The 24,174-nt window shown below is 37.3% G+C and overlaps 1 protein-coding gene across 1 annotated transcript in view; it reads left to right on the top strand.

Annotated features, from left to right (window-relative positions):
- mcu (mitochondrial calcium uniporter) overlaps window positions 1–12,921 on the top strand; it is a 184,846-nt gene extending 171,925 nt beyond the window's left edge. Inside the window, exons 6-9 of the mRNA XM_028795210.2 lie at window positions 1,599–1,759; window positions 7,066–7,269; window positions 7,365–7,481; window positions 8,388–12,921. Of these exons, the coding sequence (XP_028651043.1) occupies window positions 1,599–1,759; window positions 7,066–7,269; window positions 7,365–7,481; window positions 8,388–8,459 (554 nt within the window). The 3' untranslated portion in view covers window positions 8,460–12,921. The remainder of the gene's footprint in view (window positions 1–1,598; window positions 1,760–7,065; window positions 7,270–7,364; window positions 7,482–8,387) is intronic.
- The last annotated feature ends 11,253 nt before the right edge of the window (window positions 12,922–24,174 follow it).

The raw sequence follows: 24,174 nt of genomic DNA on the forward strand, positions 1-24,174 counted from the left end.
ATTATTTCTCAACCTTTACTCTCTCTCTCTCCTTATGGTCCTTCACTCATGGAAGAATGACTGCAACCCGCAACCCACCGGCTGCGTGATCTAATGGTTGAGTAACACTGCCTACATGGACCTGGTGTGCAGCCACCATCATGTGATGATTGGTTTGTGCTACTCTGTACTGGCAGCTCACACCAGAGTATTTTAATATAATAGAATAATTAATAGCATAAGAGAGTTAATTACCAGCCCATCATGAGTATTCTAAAATTATATTTTTTAATTCTTCCCAGGTTTTAAAACAATTTTGGACATATCCATAAGTGTCTTAATCCCTGTTGTTTTCCATAGGTTAAATAGCAGGTAGATGTGAGAAGGAGAAAAAAGGTTATTATTGTGTATAAGAGCGCCAGCTGTTTATACCTTAAAAAGTGTCCTGCATTGGATCCATATTTTAAGCAATTGGTTGACAACTGGATTGCTGTTAAATTGATGATGGTATCAACTGGAGTACAGAGCAGGGCAAATGAAAATAAATCCCGTTGGAAATCTTCTTTTACTGGGAGCCAGGCCGGTGTAAATTCACAAATTTCTGCCAATTTCCAAGATTTTTTTGTGCCTATATTTGCTGCCAAGTAGTAGAATTGAAAGGTAGTGCAATGCCATCTTCTGGTTTAGATCTATGTAGAGTCAATGTTTGGATGCATGGTACATCCATATATGACCGACCTATTTAATTGCATTCTCTCATTTCTTATCCTAATTTTAGTTATAATTAACCAAAGGTCTCAAGCTTTTTGTGTAATTGCTTTATGGTTTGATTAAACATTTGAGAGCACAGAGCTTCAGTTAATGACGCATCTTAGTTAAAAAGCTCATTTAAATTACAGCCCATAAAAAGGGGCTGATGACTATAGTTACACAGACTTTGTCTTAACAATCCATTCCGGTCTTTTTCAGTTGAGATCTCTTGCTTGATTTCCGAATTGTCTAATTGAATTGACAAAAATTCATATACTGTGTTAAACTTTTGCTTTCCATGTCACCAGACCATTTCTTATCTGAATTTGTTCTTAGGGGGAGCTTAGGTTAGTGGGTCATGGTGGCTTGTTTCTTTACAATATATAGGGATGGGGGAAAATTGCATCCTATACATAAAAGAAAAGTTCAGCCTGTACTTTTTTCTTCTTCAGCAGTGACTTATAATTAGTATTGCTATTGTAACGCATTTGTAAATGCAGTATTTGTCCACTGAACTTTTTTACATTTAATGTATAATTTTGTAAATCAACTATTGACTTTTTTGTACTACTTGGGAGAATTTTTTTAAATTCAAAACAAATTTAAACATGATATATTTAAATTTGTAAGATATTTATCAAAGTAATGTATCAACTAGATTTCCAAAAGTGTCATTGCAGAATTCTTCCTTAAGATTATTCAGAATTTTTCCTCTGATGTTTTAACTTCATGCAGAGCAAGGCCTTTGCCTCAAGTTGGAACATTTCTGCATCTTTAATCATTCCTGTTCTTTATGAAGCTGGAGGCAGTGTAGATTTCTACAAAAGTTTGTTTATGTAGTTAAGGCTGGCTTATGTTTTAATTCTCAGATCTCCTGAGCAGTGAGGATACTGAGACAATGAATGATGTCAAGAGGCTGGTTCAACAGCTCTACACAACCCTCCATATTGAGGAACACCAGCTACAAAAAGAGCGAGAACTTATTGGCCGTTTGGAGAACCTTAATTCGCAGCTTCTTCCACTTGAAAAGGTAAGGAGCATCATGCAGTAAAGAACAAACTAGGATGTCTCACGGCCAGTCAAATCTGACTTCCTTTTGTATGTTTTGCAAAGCAAGTAGCTCTCTTTAAATGTCTTTATTGTCTTTCTTGTTTCAAATGCGTACACATATTTATTTAGGGATTTCCAGAGTAGGAAATTTTATTTTTAAGGGCAATTTTTTTTCCCATCAAATGAAATCCAGGGATAATTTACAAACCAAAAAAAAAAAAAAAATATATATATATATATATATATATATATATATATATATATATATATATATATATATATATATATATATATATATAATATTTTTTTTTTTTCTCTTTTTTTTTTTTTTTTTACAGAATATTCAATGAAGTACTTATAATAGTAGCCAAAAATTAGCTTAAGCAGTGTATAGATTTTTTCTTTCATTTTATTAAAAAATTTTAAATCTTACGCAATAACTAATATATTGACCCAATAAAAAAAAAAAACAAGTTTCATTTACTGTAAGTCACTGCTACTTAAAGTTTTTCTGTACCAAGGGCCAGTTTGTTGAAAGTTAAAGATAAAGTGGACTGTCTACTGCCAACAAAAACTTTGCTAGTGTAATTCCACTGACTTCCAAATACCACATTTATTTTACTAAACATATTAATGTGAAATATTCTAGAAATTTAACCCATTTCTGTAATCGGCAGTCAAAAACAAAATTGGGAGATGTGGAGGGGAAAAAAAACATTAGATCAATTCAAAGAGTTAAAGCAGAGTTTTGGTACAATAGTGACATTGATATAGATTAAATTATTACTAATATTTCATGTACATTTAGTGCCATTTTTGCCCTGCCCTCACTTATTTCCAGCACTACCTCCAGCTTTTCCCATAATAAATACCATTTTTTTTGTTTTATCTGTAATTTTTATTCTTATGATTTTTCTGCCTTACATTTTGCTTTGTGCATCAGGAGTGAAGATTGCAGTAGTGTCCAGCTAAATATCAGCTAATGTTATCTGGTATTTAAAGTCTAAAATTTTTATTTTGCCGTATTTGAATTTAGGTGTTTATATTTCATAGTAATGCTATGCTCTTTCATCCAAGCATTGTTAAGTGAAATTGTATATTATTACATTTATTTATAATTTTTCTGTCCATGCGGCTTATAATTGTGACCAGTGGGGCAGAAGTGAAAACCTAATACATAACTTGAAATTGTACTGAATAGATTCACTTTGAAGCGGCAAAGCTTCTGTTTTCACAAAATATAAGACAACTCTCTGATATGCAATAATTAAAACAGAAACTATTTTTTTACTGTTTTCATTTTCTCTCTTCAAATTGACTGATGTGGATTGAGTTTTAATGGAATTAACAGCAACAGTAACTGCATATCTGAAGAAAATGGGAATCTTACAAGTGCAGAAGCTGACAAATGATGACGAAATCTGGACTACTGTACTTTCAGTGACAGTAGAGCTTCTAAAAAACTGATTAGATTTTCAAAAAACACATTAGGTGTTTACTTTTTTAATATACATATAATCTTAGAACATGAATTGTACCCAAAAACATTCTTCACTTTCAAGTAAAGATGCATTCAGCAAGTTTAGGGCTTTAATTTGACATACCAACATTTCCTGCAATTGTAAGCAGTTCTGTGAGATTTTTAAAATTGCTATATACAGGTAGACCCCAAGTTATGGACATACGACTTACGAACGGGGCCGCAGCTGCTGCTTCATCTGTCTGGGGGACACGACGCAGGCTCCTCAGTAACTGCCGCTCCGTCATCTTCAGCCTGGGGACACCGCAAGCGGTGGCTGGAGGGGGCGATTTTGCTGCTCATGCAGTGTAGTGTCCCTCGGGCAGCTCTGGTTGATGAATGGGGCGGTGGGAGCCGCACCCCATTCATTTTCAGTGGGTGGCTGGGTGCATGGCAAGCGGTGACCCGGGGTCCATAGTCGCCAGGGCCACAGCTACCGCACGTGTGCAGGATGGAGGCTTGATGGGGCAGTTCACTGCCCGCCCACCATACGGCTGCAGCTTCTGCTCCTGACTGCCCCGTTCGTTGTCAGTGGGCAGCTGGTGATGCTGCAAGTGGTGACCCAGTTGTGGTTGAATGGAGGCCATTGAAGGTAAATGGGGCAGCATTGTATAGTGTGCCTCGGGTGGCTGCCTGTTGAATGGGGGTGTTGGTGGGCGATTCACTACCCGCCTTTGGTCGCACCCTGTTTGTTCTCGGTGGGCAGATGCTGCAGGCAGCATACTGTATGCAAGTGGAGGTGACTGTGTGGTGGGCGAATGGTGAATCGCCCCTCGCCTCCAACATTCGTTCTCAATAGGAAGCCTGCTTGTACTGTTACGTACATAGAAGGAAGTTGTCTCTCATCAGTACCCTAGACGTGCTGATTCCTTCCTGCTGTGATAACGTGTACAGTGCTGTGCAGAAGAGCTCATCTTAACCTTTTGTCTTCATCCTTCAACAATGTCTCTGAACACAAATCTGATACAAGTGCTGGTGATACAGTAAAGAAGAGAAAAACCATCACCATGGAAAATAAAGTAGAAATAATAAAAAGTTCAGAGAGAGGTGAGGTGAAACTCCATCATTCATTGGCAGAGCACTTGGTTACAGTCAGTCAGCAATAGCATTGATTAAAATAATGTACCTGTTCTGACTTACATGCAAATTCAACTTAAAAACAAACCTGCAGTCCCTATCTTGTACAGTACGTAACCCGGGGACTGCCTGTACATATTAACTTAAAATAATATGTCTCTTGCTAATAACAACATGCCACCATTGTAAAATAAATAACCTTAACTTTAAAGATACCATATACTGTATATTCTTTAAAATTACCATGTAAATAACAAACGTAATCCCGTTAAAGAAGGGTATGTTTGGTATTTTTTTAATTCAGTTATTTTTACACAGTCATGGAATTTTTTCTATTGCCCTGCAAATTTGTGCTTTTGGATGGAGCTGTATTTAAAAAAAAAAAAAAATCCTTGTTCTGTCTTTCATCAAAGTGGCTGCTGCAGGTGCTGTTTTTTTGTAAATCCCAAATTTGTAGTGGATTCTACGGAGCCAGTTAGAAGCATTGTGGAGAAAATATCACTGGCAGAAGAAAAATGTCTGTAGATGTTTAGCAAGATGTTGCCTTTTAGCTAAAATGATTCAGAAATACACATACCTGACATGGGAAAATAAAATGAAAAATGGAATTTCTATGGGGTTCTTTACAGTGCTTTCAGTGTTCCTAGAACTTTGTTAGCCATGGTTTTTTGTATTATTTAGGTGGAAAAGTGAGGCTTAAGCACTAAACAGTATGGCATAGAAGCTAACGAAATCAATAAAAAAACTCTAAAGAAAGCTGTCTCTTTGTTCAATTGCATCTCTTTGCCTTCAGTTCCTTCTCTTTTTAATTTTGGATATATGTATATATGTGTCTAGAAGGTCATGGTTGATGATCTCTGAAAAATCATTCCGATCAGTAACACAAATGGGTAGTACTGCATGACAAAGCAAGCATATTACCAGATACTGTATGTCCATATAGTTTTCTATCAACTGTATAATAAGTTCAGTTTTCTGCAGCAAAGGCATTCAGTATGTTACATTTCTCATAAGTAACCGGGCAGTTTTTATTTAGAGCCACGTCATAGCCAAGGTCTGTAAATCAGTCTATTATTCTGTCTTTTTTTTTTTTCCCTCAATCTCATCTCCTTATCAGCTCATACAGGTAACATTCAGAAATAAGATAGTTTTGTCATCTTTACCTTCTTGACATACTTATGGTATAAAATAGGGGGTTGTTTGTCTAAATGCTTAGAAAAAAATACTAATTTCACTTGCAGAAAAAGTTATAACCTGTACTTTTAAATAGACATCTGAATCAGTTGCAGCGGTACCATTCATGCTACCTAGCTACCAGTAACCCACACCCTTAGACATGAAAGATTGTCATGCAGAAAAAAACATTCAGTCAAGAAAACAACCAAAGTTAAACCTGACTTCTTTAAAAATGCTGCAGTCTTACAAAATAAAATAGACTATATGGATACACACTTTTCTGTTAGATGCACATGCAGTCCTCAGATGTGAATTATTATGCAGGAACATTTTCGGTTTTGAAGAAGTCATATTTGAAGAGTTTTAACGCCACTGTTTCATATTTCTTCTGGTGTCACACTGTTGATAGAGACACTTTTCTTTTTGTTTTCTTTCTTCCCTTTTTAATTATAAATGCAGCTTTGTTTAACAGTGTTAGTTTCAGAGGTAAAAAAAGGTGTGCCTCAAGTGTAAAAGGATAACTTCTCACTTCAAAATTACCAAATGCTTTCTTTGGAACACGAAAGAACACCAATTTTGTAATGTTCAAATTTACACTTATTAGTTAAATAGCTGATTCTTTTTAAAGTAAATTAGAAATGCAATACTTGTCCTGAACATGTACTGTATGTATTATATACACACACCAACAAAACACAAGTCTTGGGATGCCTCAGTTCTAACGAGACAAGGTTAGACATTGAAAATTTAAACCTTCCTATTTCTTTCAGTAAGAAAGCACAATAAGTAGGGTGACTTGCTTATTCAGAATAACACATGCTGTTTTTCAAACTTGTTCAGAGAATTGTCATTACACTTTTTGCTTAGCCAGTGGATTTAAATCAATTAGTTACATTTCAAATTACAGAAACTCACTTGATTTGCAAAAAATGTCTACGTCAACATACTTTGCAGTTTCTTCACTTATATCAAGAATTACACAACTATGCAACTAATGTTTCAGAAATGTTACTAATAAAACATGGGCATTTTATTTAAAAATGAACAATGTTTCTACAACTGTAGCACAGTTTACCAATGGTGAAGACTGAACCAGCAATACCGCTGCTGTTTCTGTAATGCTTAATTTTATTCTATTGCATGCCTTGTTTCATAGTGATTGCTCTTTCACCAAAGAGTAGCATTATCCACAATATGGGGAACTCTATGGGGCCTGCGTTCATCTCAAAATGTCATTGTTTTCTAAACATTTTCTTAAGTGCGCCCAGATAACTTCTTGTATCTTATAAACAGGATACATTGGAGACAATTATGGCATACAATCACTAGAACACTTTTTAAATGTAGACTAAAGATTCTTTATATTCAGTGTATATACCTTTACCATTGCAATGTTTCTTATTTACTGTATTGTAAAATTTGTACTGTTACAGATGCTCTTTAAAATAAAGTGCAATTTTACTGAACAAAGAGTATCGCTGTCCGTAATAATTCTGTTGTTTGTTTTAACACAGGTAAAGGAAGAGCTTAGTCGGAAGGCAGCTAAACGAACCACTTGGGTCCTTTGGGGAGGAATGGCTTATATGGCCACTCAGTTTGGGATTCTGGCTCGCCTAACTTGGTGGGAATACTCCTGGGATATTATGGAGCCTGTGACATACTTCATTACATATGGTAGCGCCATGGCGATGTATGCATATTTCGTCCTAACAAGACAGGTAAAGAATATACTTGCAGAAGGGTTTTTTTTTGTATGGTTTGTCATGCCATGTCCGTTCTACCACTTACTTTTACATTTTTTCATCCCTCAAAGGAGTACATTTATCCAGATGCCAGGGACCGACAGTTTCTACACTTTTTTCACAAAGGAGTTAAAAAGAACCGATTTGATGTAGATAAGTACAACCAGCTGAAGGATGCAATTGCTCAGGTAACAAAATCTATACATTGTGTAAGCACAATATAAAAGTACAGTACACAAAAGTGAATTACTAGATATGCTTCTTTTCTAGACAGTGGTTTTACAAATAGATTTTTTTTGTGATTCTAAAGTGTAATTCCAGATAGTACAGAATTAAAAGCAGTCAAATTTACATTGAAAGTAAATATTAGTTGCTCAGATGGGGAAATGTATCCTGATAGTCCATGCATAGAAATAAATAACTTAATTTGACTATGTCAAGGTGTACTGTAGAAAACAAAACTTCCAAAAATTATCTTGCATTAAATGTAGCAGAAGTATTTCTGGCAACTGTTTTTCAAAGTTTGGGCTCATATTGGGGGTTCTACTGCTTTCACTGTAACATCAAAACAGTAAGGCAGCCATGTAAACAGCAGGCACAAGGCAGCAACAACAGGTTGGATTTTTTCCTATTTATCATATTTATTATAATGAAAGTTAACTGTGCCAGGAATTGTGTTGCTTCTTAACCTATAAATACATCTTTGTCTTCACTAATTCATCACACTCATTCACAGTCAGAGAACTGAGTCACCTCACAGCAAAAACAGAAGGTATAAATAACAGAAACAAATAATCATGAAATTCACTGATGTCTTCACTACACATTTCTAGTTGTTTATGTCATAAAATGATAGAAAGATAACACTCTTTCACTTTCATGTTAAATGTTTACACTGTATTTAGAGCATATGCAGAAGATAATTTTCTTGTTTTTCTTTGCTTCCCTTTTTTAAAATGTCTTTGATCACAATCTCTTTAAATGGGGTTAGCTTTTTAAATAGTTTTTGCAAAAGAAAGAACATATATGCATAGATGTTTGTAACTGCTGATTGTTTTAAAATGTTTACTTCTTTCTGTTGTGTTTTGCTCTAGGCTGAACTTGATCTAAAGCGACTACGGGATCCTCTGCAGCTACATCTACCTATTCAACAAATTAAAGATTGATGGATGAGTTATTTTTTCTCTTTTCAGAGACCCCCTCTCCCTCATCTTTCTTTCTCTATCCTGCCTTTCAAATGAAAACATGGTCAGAGATGCAGATTTTTACCTTCTAACTGCAATAAAAGTTACACCTGAAAAGGACATTTTTAATAAGTCCAACAAATGAAATTAGGATTAGCAAAAGACAACAAATGAAACCTCCAAAGTCATAACACCTGGACTTGACCACCTTGGACATAGATGTTGGCCCACAAGAGCATCCTAAGATGTTGAGTGTTGGTAAAGCTGAGTTCTGCTTCGAACTGATATCTGAAGAAGTAGGAGTTTCATTAAAGACTGACCAGAATACTTTTAACTAGCTAAAATACCCCTGCCCGGTTGCAAAAACAAACAAAAGATCGATGGGTTCATAAAGCCATATGATTCAATTAAATGTTGTTGTGCAGAATCTATGTTACCTTTTTGTCTACCTGTCCCTTCCATAGCCTGTCTTTATTTTTTAACATCTATGTATTCAGAAGCTGGGGTATTTTATTTTAGAAGATATTTGTGCATGGCTGTATGTTCACAAAAAAGCATGATGTAATCTTTACCAAATGGCCTGCTGGATGGCAGTAGTTAATTTGAGCCTACTCCCTTAAAGACACCTGCACATCTGCCTAAAATCACATGTTAAATACACTGAAAGTAAGCTTTCTCACATGCACTCAACCACACGTCTACACACACCTCTACTGACTTATTTTGTCCAGCTGACCAAAAAAAATAGCCTCCACATTACTATCAGATAAGCTTGGCACAGAAAAAAAATACACAGTAACTAGGCAGGATATTTATAACTTTAAAGCATCCAAATGAACCATTTAAAAAGTAGTTAATAATAAAAGGCCATTGTTCAATCACTGATAGGCACAAGGTAAGTAGCCTGTTATAAAGCTAGCAGATTTCTTTTGTTCGTCTCATTTTATACCCCAAATGACCCTACTGATACAAAAAACGCATAAAAAATGAGACCTAGACACACAATTCATGTTAAGTGCCTATCATATTTAAGTCATCCATTTATGAATTGCAAGTCAATTGATATGAGCTGTTTTTCACTTTTTTTTTTTTTTGTTAGTACACTCCAAGTCGTATTATCTTTATAGTACTTAAATGATTAAGATCCCATAATTCCCTGTTACTCTGTTGAGCTACTCACCCCTGTGCTGTACTGAGCAGATCTGGATCTTTAACAGGTTAAAAGGCTGCTTCTGTGTAGCACAATGATGAACTCCACATAATCCATAAATACCAGATCTCTGCATATCAAATCGTACCACATGACACAGACAAATACAGGGGAAGGGACTATGGTGAGTTATAGTTGCCTTTAATTACAATTAGAAGTAAATCTTAATAAATTTCCTTTTAATTACTGGGCGTATGTGTTGCTTCCCATAAAGGTTTTGTGGTGCAAGCCTCAAAACAGAATGTATTTTCTCTGCCTTTTCCAGATTGAGTAGCTAAACATCCTTTTTCATGTATTATCCTCTTTGATTTAACAGTTTTTCAATGTCTTAAGGAATGGGTTGGGCATTAACCTTATATTTTTAAACACTACTGTTCAGTCATTTAGAATGTTTATTTGTTGTTGTTGACATGGAAGATCTGGAGTCCTGCTCACTTGTACAGCAGTGTTTTCTGAGTAAAGATGGTGCTCTATGGGACCCCAAAGCTTTTAATTCACATCACTAGACCATCACTAAGATCATTTGGTGTTTTTAGTAACATAATGGGTTCAGTCATTTGAAATCATTTTTTCTTCTTATTTGTTCTGTATTTCTCTTAATAAAGGAAAGCCGAAATGCCAAATATAAGGTGGGATAAAAATCTAACCTAAAGCATAAAGCTCCAACCTAAAGTGGAGTATCAGAGCTTTGAGTCAGAGTAAGGATATCCCAGGGACATGTACTGAATCACATACATTTTCTCATTTGTGGTTAGAGCCTAAAATAAGTGCTGCAGTGCGCACAAGCCTAGTTACGACCGTTCATGTTGTAACTTGGCAAACTAGGTCATTAATGATCTTGCATTGCTGTCTAATCTTTTGTTTAAAGTACAGATGTAAGGATGAATGATGCATAAATTAAAGTAGGATAGAGAAAAATGTTAATTGTACTTTCATAGTACTAAAACTATAAGATGCCAAAGAAGATGGTGATGTGTCATTTCTCAGAATGCTTTATGAAGCATTTTCTGGTTAGATTTTGATAACAGAAAAGTCATTTCCCAGCCCCAACCCCCCTATGATTTCTCAGTCACTTTTAAGTCATGGCACATTGTTTTCAAAGGCAGTTTGCAACTATTATTACTGCCTTCTACTCAGGATCTTTTTTTTCCCTTAGCTATTTCAGTTAGTGTTGTAGAGTGGCTTAAGTGTTTTATTTTTTTTTTCCATGCTGTGTTCAAGAAGGACAACGTTTGTGTGCATTTGGCAACTACTTGAAGAGCCTGTTTATGAAAAATTGCTGCTTTCTGCTTTTTTGATTCAAACTTGAGCTGTAGTTTCTACTTACTGTATGCTGCGGAGAGAGAGTTTTGTAAATTAAGCAAATGAATAGGGTCCCTGGATTTTACATTTTAATTGAAATTCATTTTGTCTTTTTTGCCATGATACTTGTGGGAGCTGTAAGGCAATTTTTCTAAATACTGCAATATTATCGTGGTGGTGGTGAGAATTTTCTTTGTTTCTCTGTCTAGATGATCTTGCTTTCTTCCAATCTATATTTTTCCTTTGTTCTAATGTGTGAGTGCAGTTGACACAAGCTTTTCATAAAGAAACCGTGTCCCACAAACTTCTGTTTGTAGTGACACATAAAATACAAGATGCTTCCAGTAACTGTGCCTTTCAGACTTGCATCTCCTTCTCCCAAATGCCTCTCCTGCTTCCCATCCTTCCATTCCTTGTCATGTTTGCTACTATTTTTATCATCATCAGTGTGTCTCTGTCCTATAATGTTGACATTTAATGCCCAGTTGTGATCTTTATTATCTGCTGGACTGAAGACCTACTTGCCCTAAATATAAAGGAAATGATATGCTGGGGTGCCAATGTGCTCTTTATCCACAGAGGCCATTTGAGTCATTGAGTCAGCAAAATTCTAGTACAAAGACATGCTATATATATATATATATATATATATATATATATATATATATATATATCTCACTGACTTGACTGACACCAAAATTTCAAACAGCCGCTTCACAACCCAAGGTGCAGTGAAGAAACACTAAAAAGGATAACAGACATTAAAAGTGTATTCTTTCACGTCTTCTCAATATAACTGACTGGCTGTTCTTTTAGTTCAAGTAACATTATTTGTTAGGTTTCCTCATAATGGAAAAAATTATGTTAATTATTTGTGTAATTTTAGAAAAACTGAAATAGGTTTTATGAAAAAAAAAAAAATATTGTGAGGAATGCTGTATCAAAGTAGATTAAAGGCCTTGTCTTCTTTTGGGGTGGGGGGAATAAGAATGTATTTGAATCCCCAGCAGTTATCCTCGGAAGGGAGACAGTGAAGGAAAAACTCTTTGCCAAAACTCGTAAATCTGTCGAAATGCCTTAATTTTGGCAAAATGCAACAAACTTAACTGTGAAGCAAAGCCATTCAAAGCAACCTTTTTTTTTTTTTGTTCTACCCGAGGACTTAAATGCTCCGTGCTTTGGAAATTTCTACTTGGATCTTGTTTCAATATTTGCTGCCCTCTGTTTTGGTGTTTTTCTGGTGAAGCGATGGAACATAATCTCTCTTTCTCAAATGGGTGGCAACAAATGACACCAAAAAACCAAAAGCATGTGCTGCATCCGCGGATGGGAAAGAAATGTTTGCAACTCTTCAGTCAGTAAGAGCAAATTATTTTCTCAAAACGTTATAGCTAGTGTCAAGTCTCACTTCAGCTCCTTTCTCCACACACTCATGTACTCCTCAGACACAAGATTGTTGACATGTTTCTATAGTTTCCTTATGATTAACTGGGTGCCTTGCGGACATCCAGTCTAGCGGCGAACAGGGAAGCCATTTTCTTTAATAATGGCATGCTGGGCAAATTGAAGAAATGCACGTTTGTTAGGAGTTTTTTTTATTTCTATCTTTTTCTCTCTTTTTTTATTAAATTTGAATGTGTGCATTATTTTTAAAAATTTTAACCTGGTTGTGTGCACAAAAAAAGTAAACAAAACTTTATATATATATATATATATATATATATATATATAAGCAAAATTAAAAAGAATGGTAATGTCAGATTTTTCATTTTCTTGTTTTTTGTTGCCATCGGATGCAGAAATGTTTAAAAAAAAAAAAAAAGAAAAAAAAAAGGGAGTTTAAAACCAATGTAAAATCCTGTATCATTTATGAAATATGTATAAAAGAGAAATGTAATTCAGATATCAATAAACGCTTATCCAGTTTTTGGACTTTGCTTTCTAGTGCTATTCTTGATACTTGACAACAAGAGTGGGAATGTTCTATGGATACTTAATGAGAATCAGTTGAAAAGGTTTATTATTCACAGATTGTATATTTGAAATTATTTACCTGAACATCCAAAATACCATGACAACAGCTTTATGTCCAGTTCATGTTTTTTTTTTTTTTTTTGGTGCGTCTACATGAAAGAAGTCCTCTTGTGCGGCATTTCTTGTTGCTGGCAAGGACAAAATAAATTAAATTGTAGTTGTATCACTAACTGAACCAGTAGATGCATTGTTTCACACTGAGCCTGAATCAAAGCACTTGCTGTTTTAATCATATATACTGGAAGCAACAGATATTCACAACCTATTTTAAAACGGAAATGCACAATGAAAACACGCTGCTAAACAATGTTGCTGTTTATGACAGCTGCAATAGCTCCACTGAATACAATGGCCTTGACCTTCTTCTGGTCAGATCCTGACTATCCTAGCTTATCTAGTAAACACATCCTCTTTATAATTCTGTGTATTTTTTCACCCTCATTCCCCAGGCCACTACACTCTTGGCACAAAACCATTTTTTCCAGCAGATTTTTTAACACTTCACTTTTTTTCATTTATGTATTTTCTTAAACCAATTTTTCACACTGCCATAATCAATTAATATTATTACAGTTGTCTTGGTTTACAGAAAAATGCTTCCTTACAAAATTGGTACTTCATTTATGAAGCAGTTATTAAAGGAGCATACTTGTACAACTCACATGCCTTTTTAAAATGATAAATAATTTTATAGTTTTTGCCAGTTAAATGATACATATTTGAATATCCCAAAAAAAATTCAGTTTAGTATCATCAGGAATTAACTGTACACCACACAAACCATGATTTTTGTGCATACATTGTATGTTTACAATAGTAGGTACAGGATCCACCCATAATTAAGTAGTGTATATCATGCATATAAAATAAACTGTAAGTGCAGTGAAGTTTACTTTTTTGGGGTGGGGTGTTAATTAGATCTGCATCTTCTGTGTGCAAAGTCAACCAAGTACCCTTGCTAGTTAAACGTTTTCTCACCCCAACCTCCTACCAGATTACCATCCTCAAAATTTAAAAAAAAAAAAGATTGTAATTTTGTCAATATAGAGAAGGGGGAGAAAATAATGTTAAAATAGTCCAATTGTTTAATGCACCTTGAACTACAGGTGTCTGCACATTTTCAATGATAGTACAGAACAAAGAATTAAATCTCCAGTTTATAATTAGTCAAGTATGCAAATACTGTATGTAAATAAATGGAAAAGATCAGTTTTATAGTTCTAGATCAGTTTGTCTTCTAACTAAATTGTGTTTTAGTCAACAACAAATAAATTTAGTTGAGAAAAAGTAAATTTGTTTTAGTCGACTAAAAGTAAATTAGTCAGTCAAAATCAGATGGCTATTTTTTTGAATACGCACAGAATATAATGCACCTCTAAACTGCTGTACTAACTTGTACACTAATGAGCCAAACCACATGTAATGATTATTGAACATAAAATAAAGAGTAGATGTAGAAAGGATTTATTCCAAAAGATCTCGGTCAGAAAATGACATTTCTGGTCTGTCATCTCAGTTTTCTGGCCTTCAACATGCTTTAGTTTTGCTACTACTGTATAAGATTTTACCAAAAAAGGCTGGACAAAGAGGCACACATTTAATTTCAGCACAGGGTTTAGAAAGAATGAGATAATTATGGACACAGATTTAAAATAACGGTTAAAATAAAAATTCAAACATTGCTATATCTATTGTTGAATTGATGAATTCCAAAATAATGTAGGTAATTTACATTTAAACAAACCCTTAAAAGCTGTTTTTGTAACAAAATACTTTTAAAATCTGGTTTGTCTGAGAATCATTCTGTTAGGTTTGCAATATTTGGTATTGTAAGATTTAAATTTATATCATTAACTTGTTAAAACTAAAGAGTAACATTTAACGGATAGGTCAATTTTTTTACATTAATCCAATATTTCAGAACTCTTGTAAAAGCGCCTTTGCTGTGCTATTTCCAAAAGTGTGTCACATGAGTAATCAGACTTTGCTATTGCTTAGCCATTGTGCAAATCTGTAATTACAAAAGTAACTCGTAGTCAGTTAATCCTAACTGAGAGACGCATTACATTTACTAATGTACCATTCTAATATATGACATAAGTGCTTTTACTGTGTTCTCATGTTATTGGTTATGCTCGTAAACATTAGTTTGTCCTCAAAAACCAAACGAATAACACAAATTTAAAGTTTGCAGATTCGTATCCAGGAATGAAGCAATGCTGTTTTGCCGTATTGCACATGTACATATCTTATTAATTGGCAGATGCACTTCAGGCACTGAAATCCTAAATACATTTTATGTTAGTATTCACAAATAGAGCTGCTCAATTTCATCAGTAATGTAGACAAGTCAAATATCCATTTCGTTTTGAAACTTGCCTCGATTTTTAATTGCTATGACTGTTGTCGTCACTACCACTGTACCCGTATGTGTATGTGGATGCGTGCGAGGTGGTGTTACCCGCAACACTGAACTGTATCCACCAGTTACAAAATGGATGGATACGTGGACGAACATGTATAGATACAGTGCATCCGGAAAGTATTCACAGCACATCATTTTTTCCACATTTTGTTATGTTACAGCCTTATTCCAAAATGGATTAAATTCATTTTTTTCCTCAGAATTCTGCACACAACACCCTATAATGACAACGTGAAAAAAGTTTACTTGAGGTTTTTGCAAATTTATTAAAAATAAAAAAACTGAGAAATCACATGTATCTAAGTATTCACAGCCTTTGCTCAATACTTTGTCGATGCACCCTTGGCAGCAATTACAGCCTCAAGTCTTTTTGAATATGATGCCACAAGCTTGGCACACCTATCCTTGGCCAGTTTCTCCCATTCCTCTTTGCAGCACCTCTCAAGCTCCATCAAGTTGGATGGGAAGCGTCAGTGCAGAGCCATTTTAAGATCTCTCCAGAGATGTTCAATCGGATTCAAGTCTGGGCTCTGGCTGGGCCACTCAAGGACATTCACAGAGTTGTCCTGAAGCCACTCCTTTGATATCTTGGCTGTGTGCTTAGGGTCGTTGTCCTGCTGAAAGATGAACTGTCGCCCCAGTCTGAGGTCAAGAGCGCTCTGGAGCAGGTTTTCATCCAGGATGTCTCTGTACATTGCTGCAGTCATCTTTCCCTTTATCCTGACTAGTCTCCCAGTCCCTGCCGCTGAAAAACATCCCCACAGCATGATGCTACCACCACCATGCTTCACTGTAGGGATGGTATTGGCCTGGTGATGACGGTGCCTGGTTTCCTCCAAACGTGACGCCTGGCATTCACACCAAAGAGTTCAATCTTTGTCTCATCAGACCAGAGAATTTTCTTTCTCATGGTCTGAGAGTCCTTCAGGTGCCTTTTGGCAAACTCCAGGCGGGCTGCCATGTGCCTTTTACTAAGGAGTGGCTTCCATCTGGCCACTCTACCATACAGGCCTGATTGGTGGATTGCTGCAGAGATGGTTGTCCTTCTGGAAGATTTTCCTCTCTCCACAGAGGACCTCTAGAGCTCTGACAGAGTGACTATCGGGTTCTTGATCACCTCTCTGACTAAGGCCCTTCTCCCCTGATCGCTCAGTTTAGATGGCCGGCCAGCTCTAGGAAGAGTCCTAGTGGTTTCGAACTTCTTCCACCTACGGGTGATGGAGGCCACTGTGCTCATTGGGACCTTCAAAGCAGCAGAAATTTTTATGTAACCTTCCCCAGATTTGTGCCTCGAGACAATCCTGTCTCGGAGGTCTACAGACAATTCCTTTGACTTCATGCTTGGTTTGTGCTCTGACATGAACTGTCAACTGTGGGACCTTATATAGACAGGTGTGTGCCTTTCCAAATCATGTCCAGGCAACTGAATTTACCACAGGTGGACTCCAATTAAGCTGCAGAAACATCTCAAGGATGATCAGGGGAAACAGGATGCACTTGAGGTCAATTTTGAGCTTCATGGAAATGCGTGACACTACAAGCTAAACAGTTACAACTCACATCTGAGGCTGAGCACATCTGATTGCATTTTCAAAGCTACTCAAATCTATTTCTTAAGCACCTAGTAAAAGGAGACAACTGGCAATAACAAAATCCTGTGTGTGCCTGTGTGCTGGCTTGTTTTTGTTTCCCATTAATTAACACGTTTTCCCCAATCACATTTGATGCATTAGTACTATCTGGGTGAACGAGAGCTGGTGGTAATGGTATTGGCTTCGAACAAGTCGCCACCTAGATAATTTACATACCTTGGCATGAGTCTCAGGATTGTGCATTTCTCAGGTTTGTGGTGTTCTTTCCGGTGAGCTTCATTCCACATGGCTTACACTGGGTTTTATTTTTTTCAGTGATGTAATTAAAGTTGGTCCATATGTCTGACCACTTTTTCGCCTGAGAACCATATTGGCCCACATAGCGGAGCAGAGTGGACCAGCATTCTGGTTGACGTGATGATTTCCTGCCCAAACTAGTGTTATACATACACACTAGGGGGCTGAGCCCCCTGCTCAATTTGCTTGCCCACTGACCCTGGGGCACGCCAGCAACTTCGCGTCTCTGCCACTCGCATTGTGAAGAGGGGACTGATCGCACGCTAAGGAGATGCGGTCAGATCAGCTGCTGTCTTGCTGTTGCTGCCGAGCTGTGTGTTGATCATTTAAAAGCCTGTGCAGCAGCTGCCCTTATGTCTCACCGCCTTGTCTCACGGGACATTAAAGTGTCTCCGAGAAAATCACGTATCGTCTCCTTCCAAGATTTTTTTTATAATATAGAGATATATAAATTGCACCACTGCATTCATGCTCGTTATTGGTTAGTGGACCGTGTCACATGTGATAGAGATGTGCAGAAAGCTTCACATCTTTCATTGTCCACGGGGGTGTTCTCTGTGGATTACCAGTTTAGCAGGATTAAACACAGCATTGGACTGTACTCACATCCAAATTAAGGCCCCATCAGGTGCAAATGAAGGGGGGATTACATGAATAGAAAAGGCTTCCATAGTGTTAATGTACAGGTAGTGTAACCTATAACATTACAGCTGAAAACAGCCAAATAGGCCCAGTATTTTCAATAATGATGACACAATTGTTCAACACAAATGTTATGTTTAATACTCAAGACTCTTGACTTACTTTCAGACTGCATGGGGGAGAGAATGATTAGAAAATCCGTTACGGGAGATGGACATCTGAGGCGGAGCTCCGTTGCAGTAGCTTTATTTTTTCTCTTATTTCTTACTATCCCGAGGTATCCTGTATTTACCCAACCCGATGAGTTCCTACTACAGTTTATAAACCTGAGTAACAAGAAAGGGGGTCAGAAAGAAACAGAAAAGAAACCTAAAGCTACACCCAAGTCTAGACGGGCATCAAGCCCAAGTGCAAGGTACGGCCTTTCAGAGACTGACCTGAAACAGGCAGGTGAAAGCAGACTTCCCAGGACCCCCCTCCACTGCATCGTCTCCAGTCGAGAGCGAAAATGGGAGCGAAGGTGCAAGTGATGCAGGTCACGATAGCTCGCCGATTCCAGAAGATCACTTGAAACTAGAAATGGCCTTGCAGTCCGCGCTTTCATCTACTCCTCACTAGCCGGAGGCATCGGCTGTAACTGGGGTTGCCACTTCACCCACGGAGCACGAAAGCCGCAATGATTTGTCCGAACTGAAGGAAATGATCGCAACATTGGCCATGGCCATAAGTGAGCTCAAGAAAGACATTCAGAAAGATATGAAGAAAGAAATAAATGGTTTTCTTAAGACAACCGAGAAGCTGCGGCTGGAGATGCAAGAGCTGCAGCAGGATAATAAAGACTTGGAAAAAAATGTATATATAATTGTTTTGATGCAACCTTTAAATGTATGCTGGGAAAAATTGAGGAACACATTCAGGAAAAAGCATCTAAACTAGGAGAACTTGCCAATCGGCTGGAAGACGTTAAGGAGACATTCACGACTCGAATTGAAACAGTGTAACATTTTGCATCTACTGCCGATGGAAAAGTTACAGCTGTGAATTCCGAATGCAAAAATCTCGGAGACAGACTTGCGGCTCTGGAAGATGGATACAGAAGGAATAATATTAGAATCGAAGGTCTACCTGAGAATCATGAAAGTCTACACCCAGTGAAACTCATAGCCGAACTATTCTCAAAAATAATTGGAGAGGACTTTACATCAGATACCAAGATAGCAGCAGCTTATCGCATATGTGGATCAAATACCTCTAAACCTAGGACTCTAATTGTTTGCTTCGAGAGATTACAATTTAAGCTTAATGTAATGGAACTTCTCAGACAGAAACAAGAGCTTATATTTGAAAATAACCACATTTGTATTTTCCCTGATTACTCACCCTCAACAGCTGCTAAATGTGCAGCTTTTTACAACATTAAACAGCGGTTACGGAAAACCAATATCAGATACAGCCTCTTGTATCCTGCCAAACTGAAAGTGGATCCATCCATCATCCAACCCGCTGAATCCGAACACAGGGTCGCAGGGGTCTGCTAGAGCCAATCCCAGCCAACACAGGGCGCAAGGCAGGAACCAATCCCGGGCAGGGCGCCAACCCAGCACAGGTCACAAACACCAGGGCCAATTTTGAATCGCCAATGCACCTAACCTGCATTTCTTTGGACTGTGGGAGGAAACCAGAGCACCCGGAGGAAACCCACGCAGACACGGGGAGAACATGCAAACTCCACGCTGGGAGGACCCGGGAAGCGAACCCAGGTCTCCTAACTGTGAGGCAGCAGCGCTACCACTGCACCACCGTGCCGCCCTACTGAAAGTGGATATTCAAGACAATTATTACATGTTCTCCACCAAGGAGAAAGCAGAAAAGGAGTTAAGAAATCTGACGCCAACACTGTTTTGAAATACGATAGTGAGTCGCATCCTGTCATGGCATGGCAAGAAGATATTACCTGCTGTCTGATCTGCTTGCTGTGATACGGGTACCATAATTATACATCCTTTTCATTTCTCAGACACTTTGTTCATGTTTTAATTACAATTATAGGCATATGTGTGGAAGAAATTAAAGTAGTTTTTTTTACTACTATTCTAAAGGAGACTGTTTAACATCATACCCTTGGTTTATCCATCCATCCATTATCCAACCCGCCATATCCTAACTACAGGGTCATGGGGGTCTGCTGGAGCCAATCCCAGCCAACACAGGGCGCAAGGCAGGAAACAAACCCCGGGCAGGGCGCGAGCCCACCGCAGGGCACACACACACACACCCACACATTAGGGACAATTTAGAATCACCAATGCACCCAACCTGCATGTCTTTGGACTGTGGGAGGAAACCGGAGTACCCGGAGGAAACCCACGCAGACACAGGGCAGACCCGGGAAGCGACCCTTGGTTTATTGTTATTGTTATTATTGCATTAGTGTTTACTATGCTTATCCAGTGCCACTTTTTAACACCATTCCCTGGGTTTACTGTCTTAATATTTCAAGACTGTTGAAGATTATATTTTTTGCTTATAGTATTTAGACTTTATCGGCAATAGATATCTCTACTTTTTAATCCTCAAACGCCGCTGCTGGGGGGCTTGTTTTGTTTTGGACGTGCTCTTTCTCTCGGTATGTCAGAGGACTGGGTCTTTGTGAAGTGGGATCCAACCTCACGTGGGGAGGCAAAATGGGGTGGTGGGGGGATAAGGGGGGGGGAAGAAAGAGAGCAAGCTATATTTTATCTATCCTTTTAATCCTTATAACTACCAACGTAACAATAGGCTGCATGGCAATAACTTGTGGGAAAATTTGAAATTAAGGTTAAAGCTGTCTCACTTCCAGTTAAGACTACAAAATGACATCAAAAATTCAGAATCAATGTCTCCATGATGGAACAGTTAACTTTGCGAGCTGGAATGTTAAAGGCCTGAATCACGAATTAAAGAGAAAGAATGTATTCTCTCTCCTAACAGGTCTAAACGCTACAATTGTATTTTTACAGGAGACCCACTTACTAAGTAAGGATCATTTCCGGCTGCAAAAAGACTGGACTGGCCAAATGTTCCATTCCAGCTTTACAAAGAAAACTAGAGGTGTGGAAATTCTCATAGATATAACAGTCCCATTTGTGGTATCAGATGTAATATCTGATCCTGAAGGGAGATATGTGCTTGTCATGGGCAATTTATTTAACTGTAAAGTGATTCTGATAAATGTTTATGCACCCAATGTCAATGATAGGGAATTCATGCAAAATGTATTTGCATCCATTCCCAATGTGAACACTCATAAAATTATAATTGCTGGGGACTTTGTGTTTTAAATCCACTCTTAGATAGGTTTCCTGTCATGGGGGGATGACATCTAACACTGCAAAGATAATTACACAGTTTTTAACTGACCACAACTTATCAGACCCCTGGAGGTTTCTAAACCCAAACTCAAGAACATATTCCTTCTACTCACCAGTGCATCATAGCTACTCAAGAATTGATTATTTCTTTATGGATAATAATTTCTTGCCTACTATTAAATCTTGCAAGTATGAAGCTATTGTTATTTCTGACCATGCCCCTCTGATCTTGGACCAAAAATCATTATGCCCTGCACACTCACCTCACGGATGGCATCTTAACTCGCTTCTATTAGCAGACGAGAACTGTACAGAATTTATATCAAAACAAATCAGTTTCTTCCAAGAGACAAATACATCCTCGGAGGTCACTGTAGGAATACTCTGGGAAACTCTAAAGGCATTCTTAAGAGGACAGATTACTTCATATCTTTCCCATACAAATAAATTAGAAACCAAGAAGGTATCAGAGCTAACCAGCGAAATTACTAGAATAGATCAAGAACGTGCCAGGTGTCCAAGTGAGGCTCTTCATAGGAAAAGGCAAAGGAAAAGGAAAAGGCATTCAGAGCTCAACCTCTTAACAACCAAAGAAACTGAACAACTCATTTTTAAATCACGACATCATTACTATGAACACGGAGAGAAAGCTAATAAGCTCTTAGCTCAACAAATCCACAAACAAGAAGTTCACAATGCAATCCCAGCAATCACCAACACGAATGGAGATAAAATCATTGACCATAAAAATATAATGCACACATTTAGAGACTACTATAAATCCTTATATTCTACTGAGTTTAAAGAAGACAACACACAATCTAATGCATTTCTGGATACATTACAGATACCACAAATAGATACTTTTAGTGCAGTGAAACTAGATAAACCTCTGGCACTATCAGGATTACTAGATGCTGTAAAGTCACTTCAGAGTGGGAAAGCAGCAGACCCTGATGGCTACCCTGTCGAATTTTATAAGAAATTCTCCACTCAGCTAGCTCCCCTCTTATTAGCAACATTTACAGAAGCTAGAGACAATCAAATTCTACCTCAAACTTTTCGCCAAGCATTAATCACTGTCTTTCCTAAACAAAATAAGGACTTGTTACAAGGTACATCATACAGACCAATTTCACTTCTGAATAATGATGTTAAGATACTCTCCAAAGTCCTAGCTAGAAGGATGGAGAAAGTGCTGCCTTCAGTAATATCACAGGATCAAACTGGATTTATTAAAGGCGACACTTAGCTTCCAATCTTCGATGCCTGTTTAATATATATTCGCTCGCAAAGTCAAACACCCCAGAGATATTATTATCGTTAGATGCAGAAAAAGCATGTGATATGATTGAATGGAAGTACCTTTTCACTACATTGGTGAAATTTGGGTTTGGCCCAAACACTAATCCAGAAGCTTCAGTTTGTATTAACAACATTTGTTCAGACTACTTTAAACTAGAACGTGGTACCAGACAAGGATGCCCCTTCTTACCACTGCTATTTGCAATTGCCATTGAACCACTGGCAGTTCACTGTCAAAATGCTTATCAGATAAAGGGGATTATCAGAGAAGGACTTGAACAGAAAATTTCTCTATGCAGATGATATGCTACTGTATATATCAGACCCACAAAATACTGTACCTGCAGTCTTAACAGCACTTACAGAATTTCAAAAGATCTCTGGTCTCAGAATTAATTTGAATAAAAGTGTGCTCTTTCCAGTGAATTCTCAAGCATACAATATTAGATTGGACACCTTCCCTTTTATTATTGCAGATCAGTTTAAATACCTAGGGGTAAATATCACAAGTAAACATAAAGCTCTTTATCAACAACATTTCGCTGTCTGTATGGAAAAAATTAAGCAAGATTTGCATACAGGGTCAGCCCTTCATCTCACTCTAGCTGGAAGAATTAATGTTGTTAAGATGAATATCCTTCCTAAGCTTCTCTTTTTATTTCAATACATTCCAATATACTGTACATCAATAAATCATTTTTTAAGCAATTAGATTCAACCATAACCTCATTTATTTGGAACTTAAAACATCCATGTATCCAAAGAGCGACCCTACAAAGACCTAAGGCAGAAGGTGGCATGGCTCTACTTAACTTTCACTTTTATTACTGGGCAGCAAACACACAAGCTATAAAAACCTGGACATGGATACAAACAGATGAACATACACAGGCTTGGTCTGCAATAGAAATAAAATCCTGCAGTACTTCTTTATATTCCCTGCTTTGTGCCCCAATAAATGCAAGTTATCGCCAATATACTAATAACCCAATTGTGCTTCACTCACTCAGAATATGGAACCAATGTAGGAAGCATTTTAAGATAGAGAATCTTTTATCTGTGGCACCTCTACTCGAGAACTACCTTTTTCAACCCTCACAAACATATGCAGTTTTTAATATTTGGAAAACATTTGGGATTAAACTGCTTAGAGATCTTTATATAGACAACATCTTTGAATCCTATGAACAATTACATTCCAAATTTAACTTTCCAGCAACACATTTCTTTCACTATCTTCAAATTAGAAACTTTGTTAAACAGAACCTGCCCAATTTTCCTCATCTCGCACTTTCCTCTATGCTGGAAAAAATATTGCTCAGTTTGGAGGACTCAGACAGCATTTCTGCAATATATAAAATTATTTTACAGTCCCTCCTTTTCAAAGATCCAAGAGGACAATGGGAAAAGGATCTCTCACTCAACATATCAGAAAAGGAGTGGACGGGAGCAATGCAGAGAATTCACTCAAGCTCCATATGTGCAAAGCATACAATTATTCAACGCAAAATTATATATCGAGCACATCTGTCTTGCTTAA

Source organism: Erpetoichthys calabaricus, chromosome 2, assembly GCF_900747795.2.
Source record: "Erpetoichthys calabaricus chromosome 2, fErpCal1.3, whole genome shotgun sequence".
Classification (NCBI taxonomy): Eukaryota; Metazoa; Chordata; class Cladistia; order Polypteriformes; family Polypteridae; genus Erpetoichthys; species Erpetoichthys calabaricus.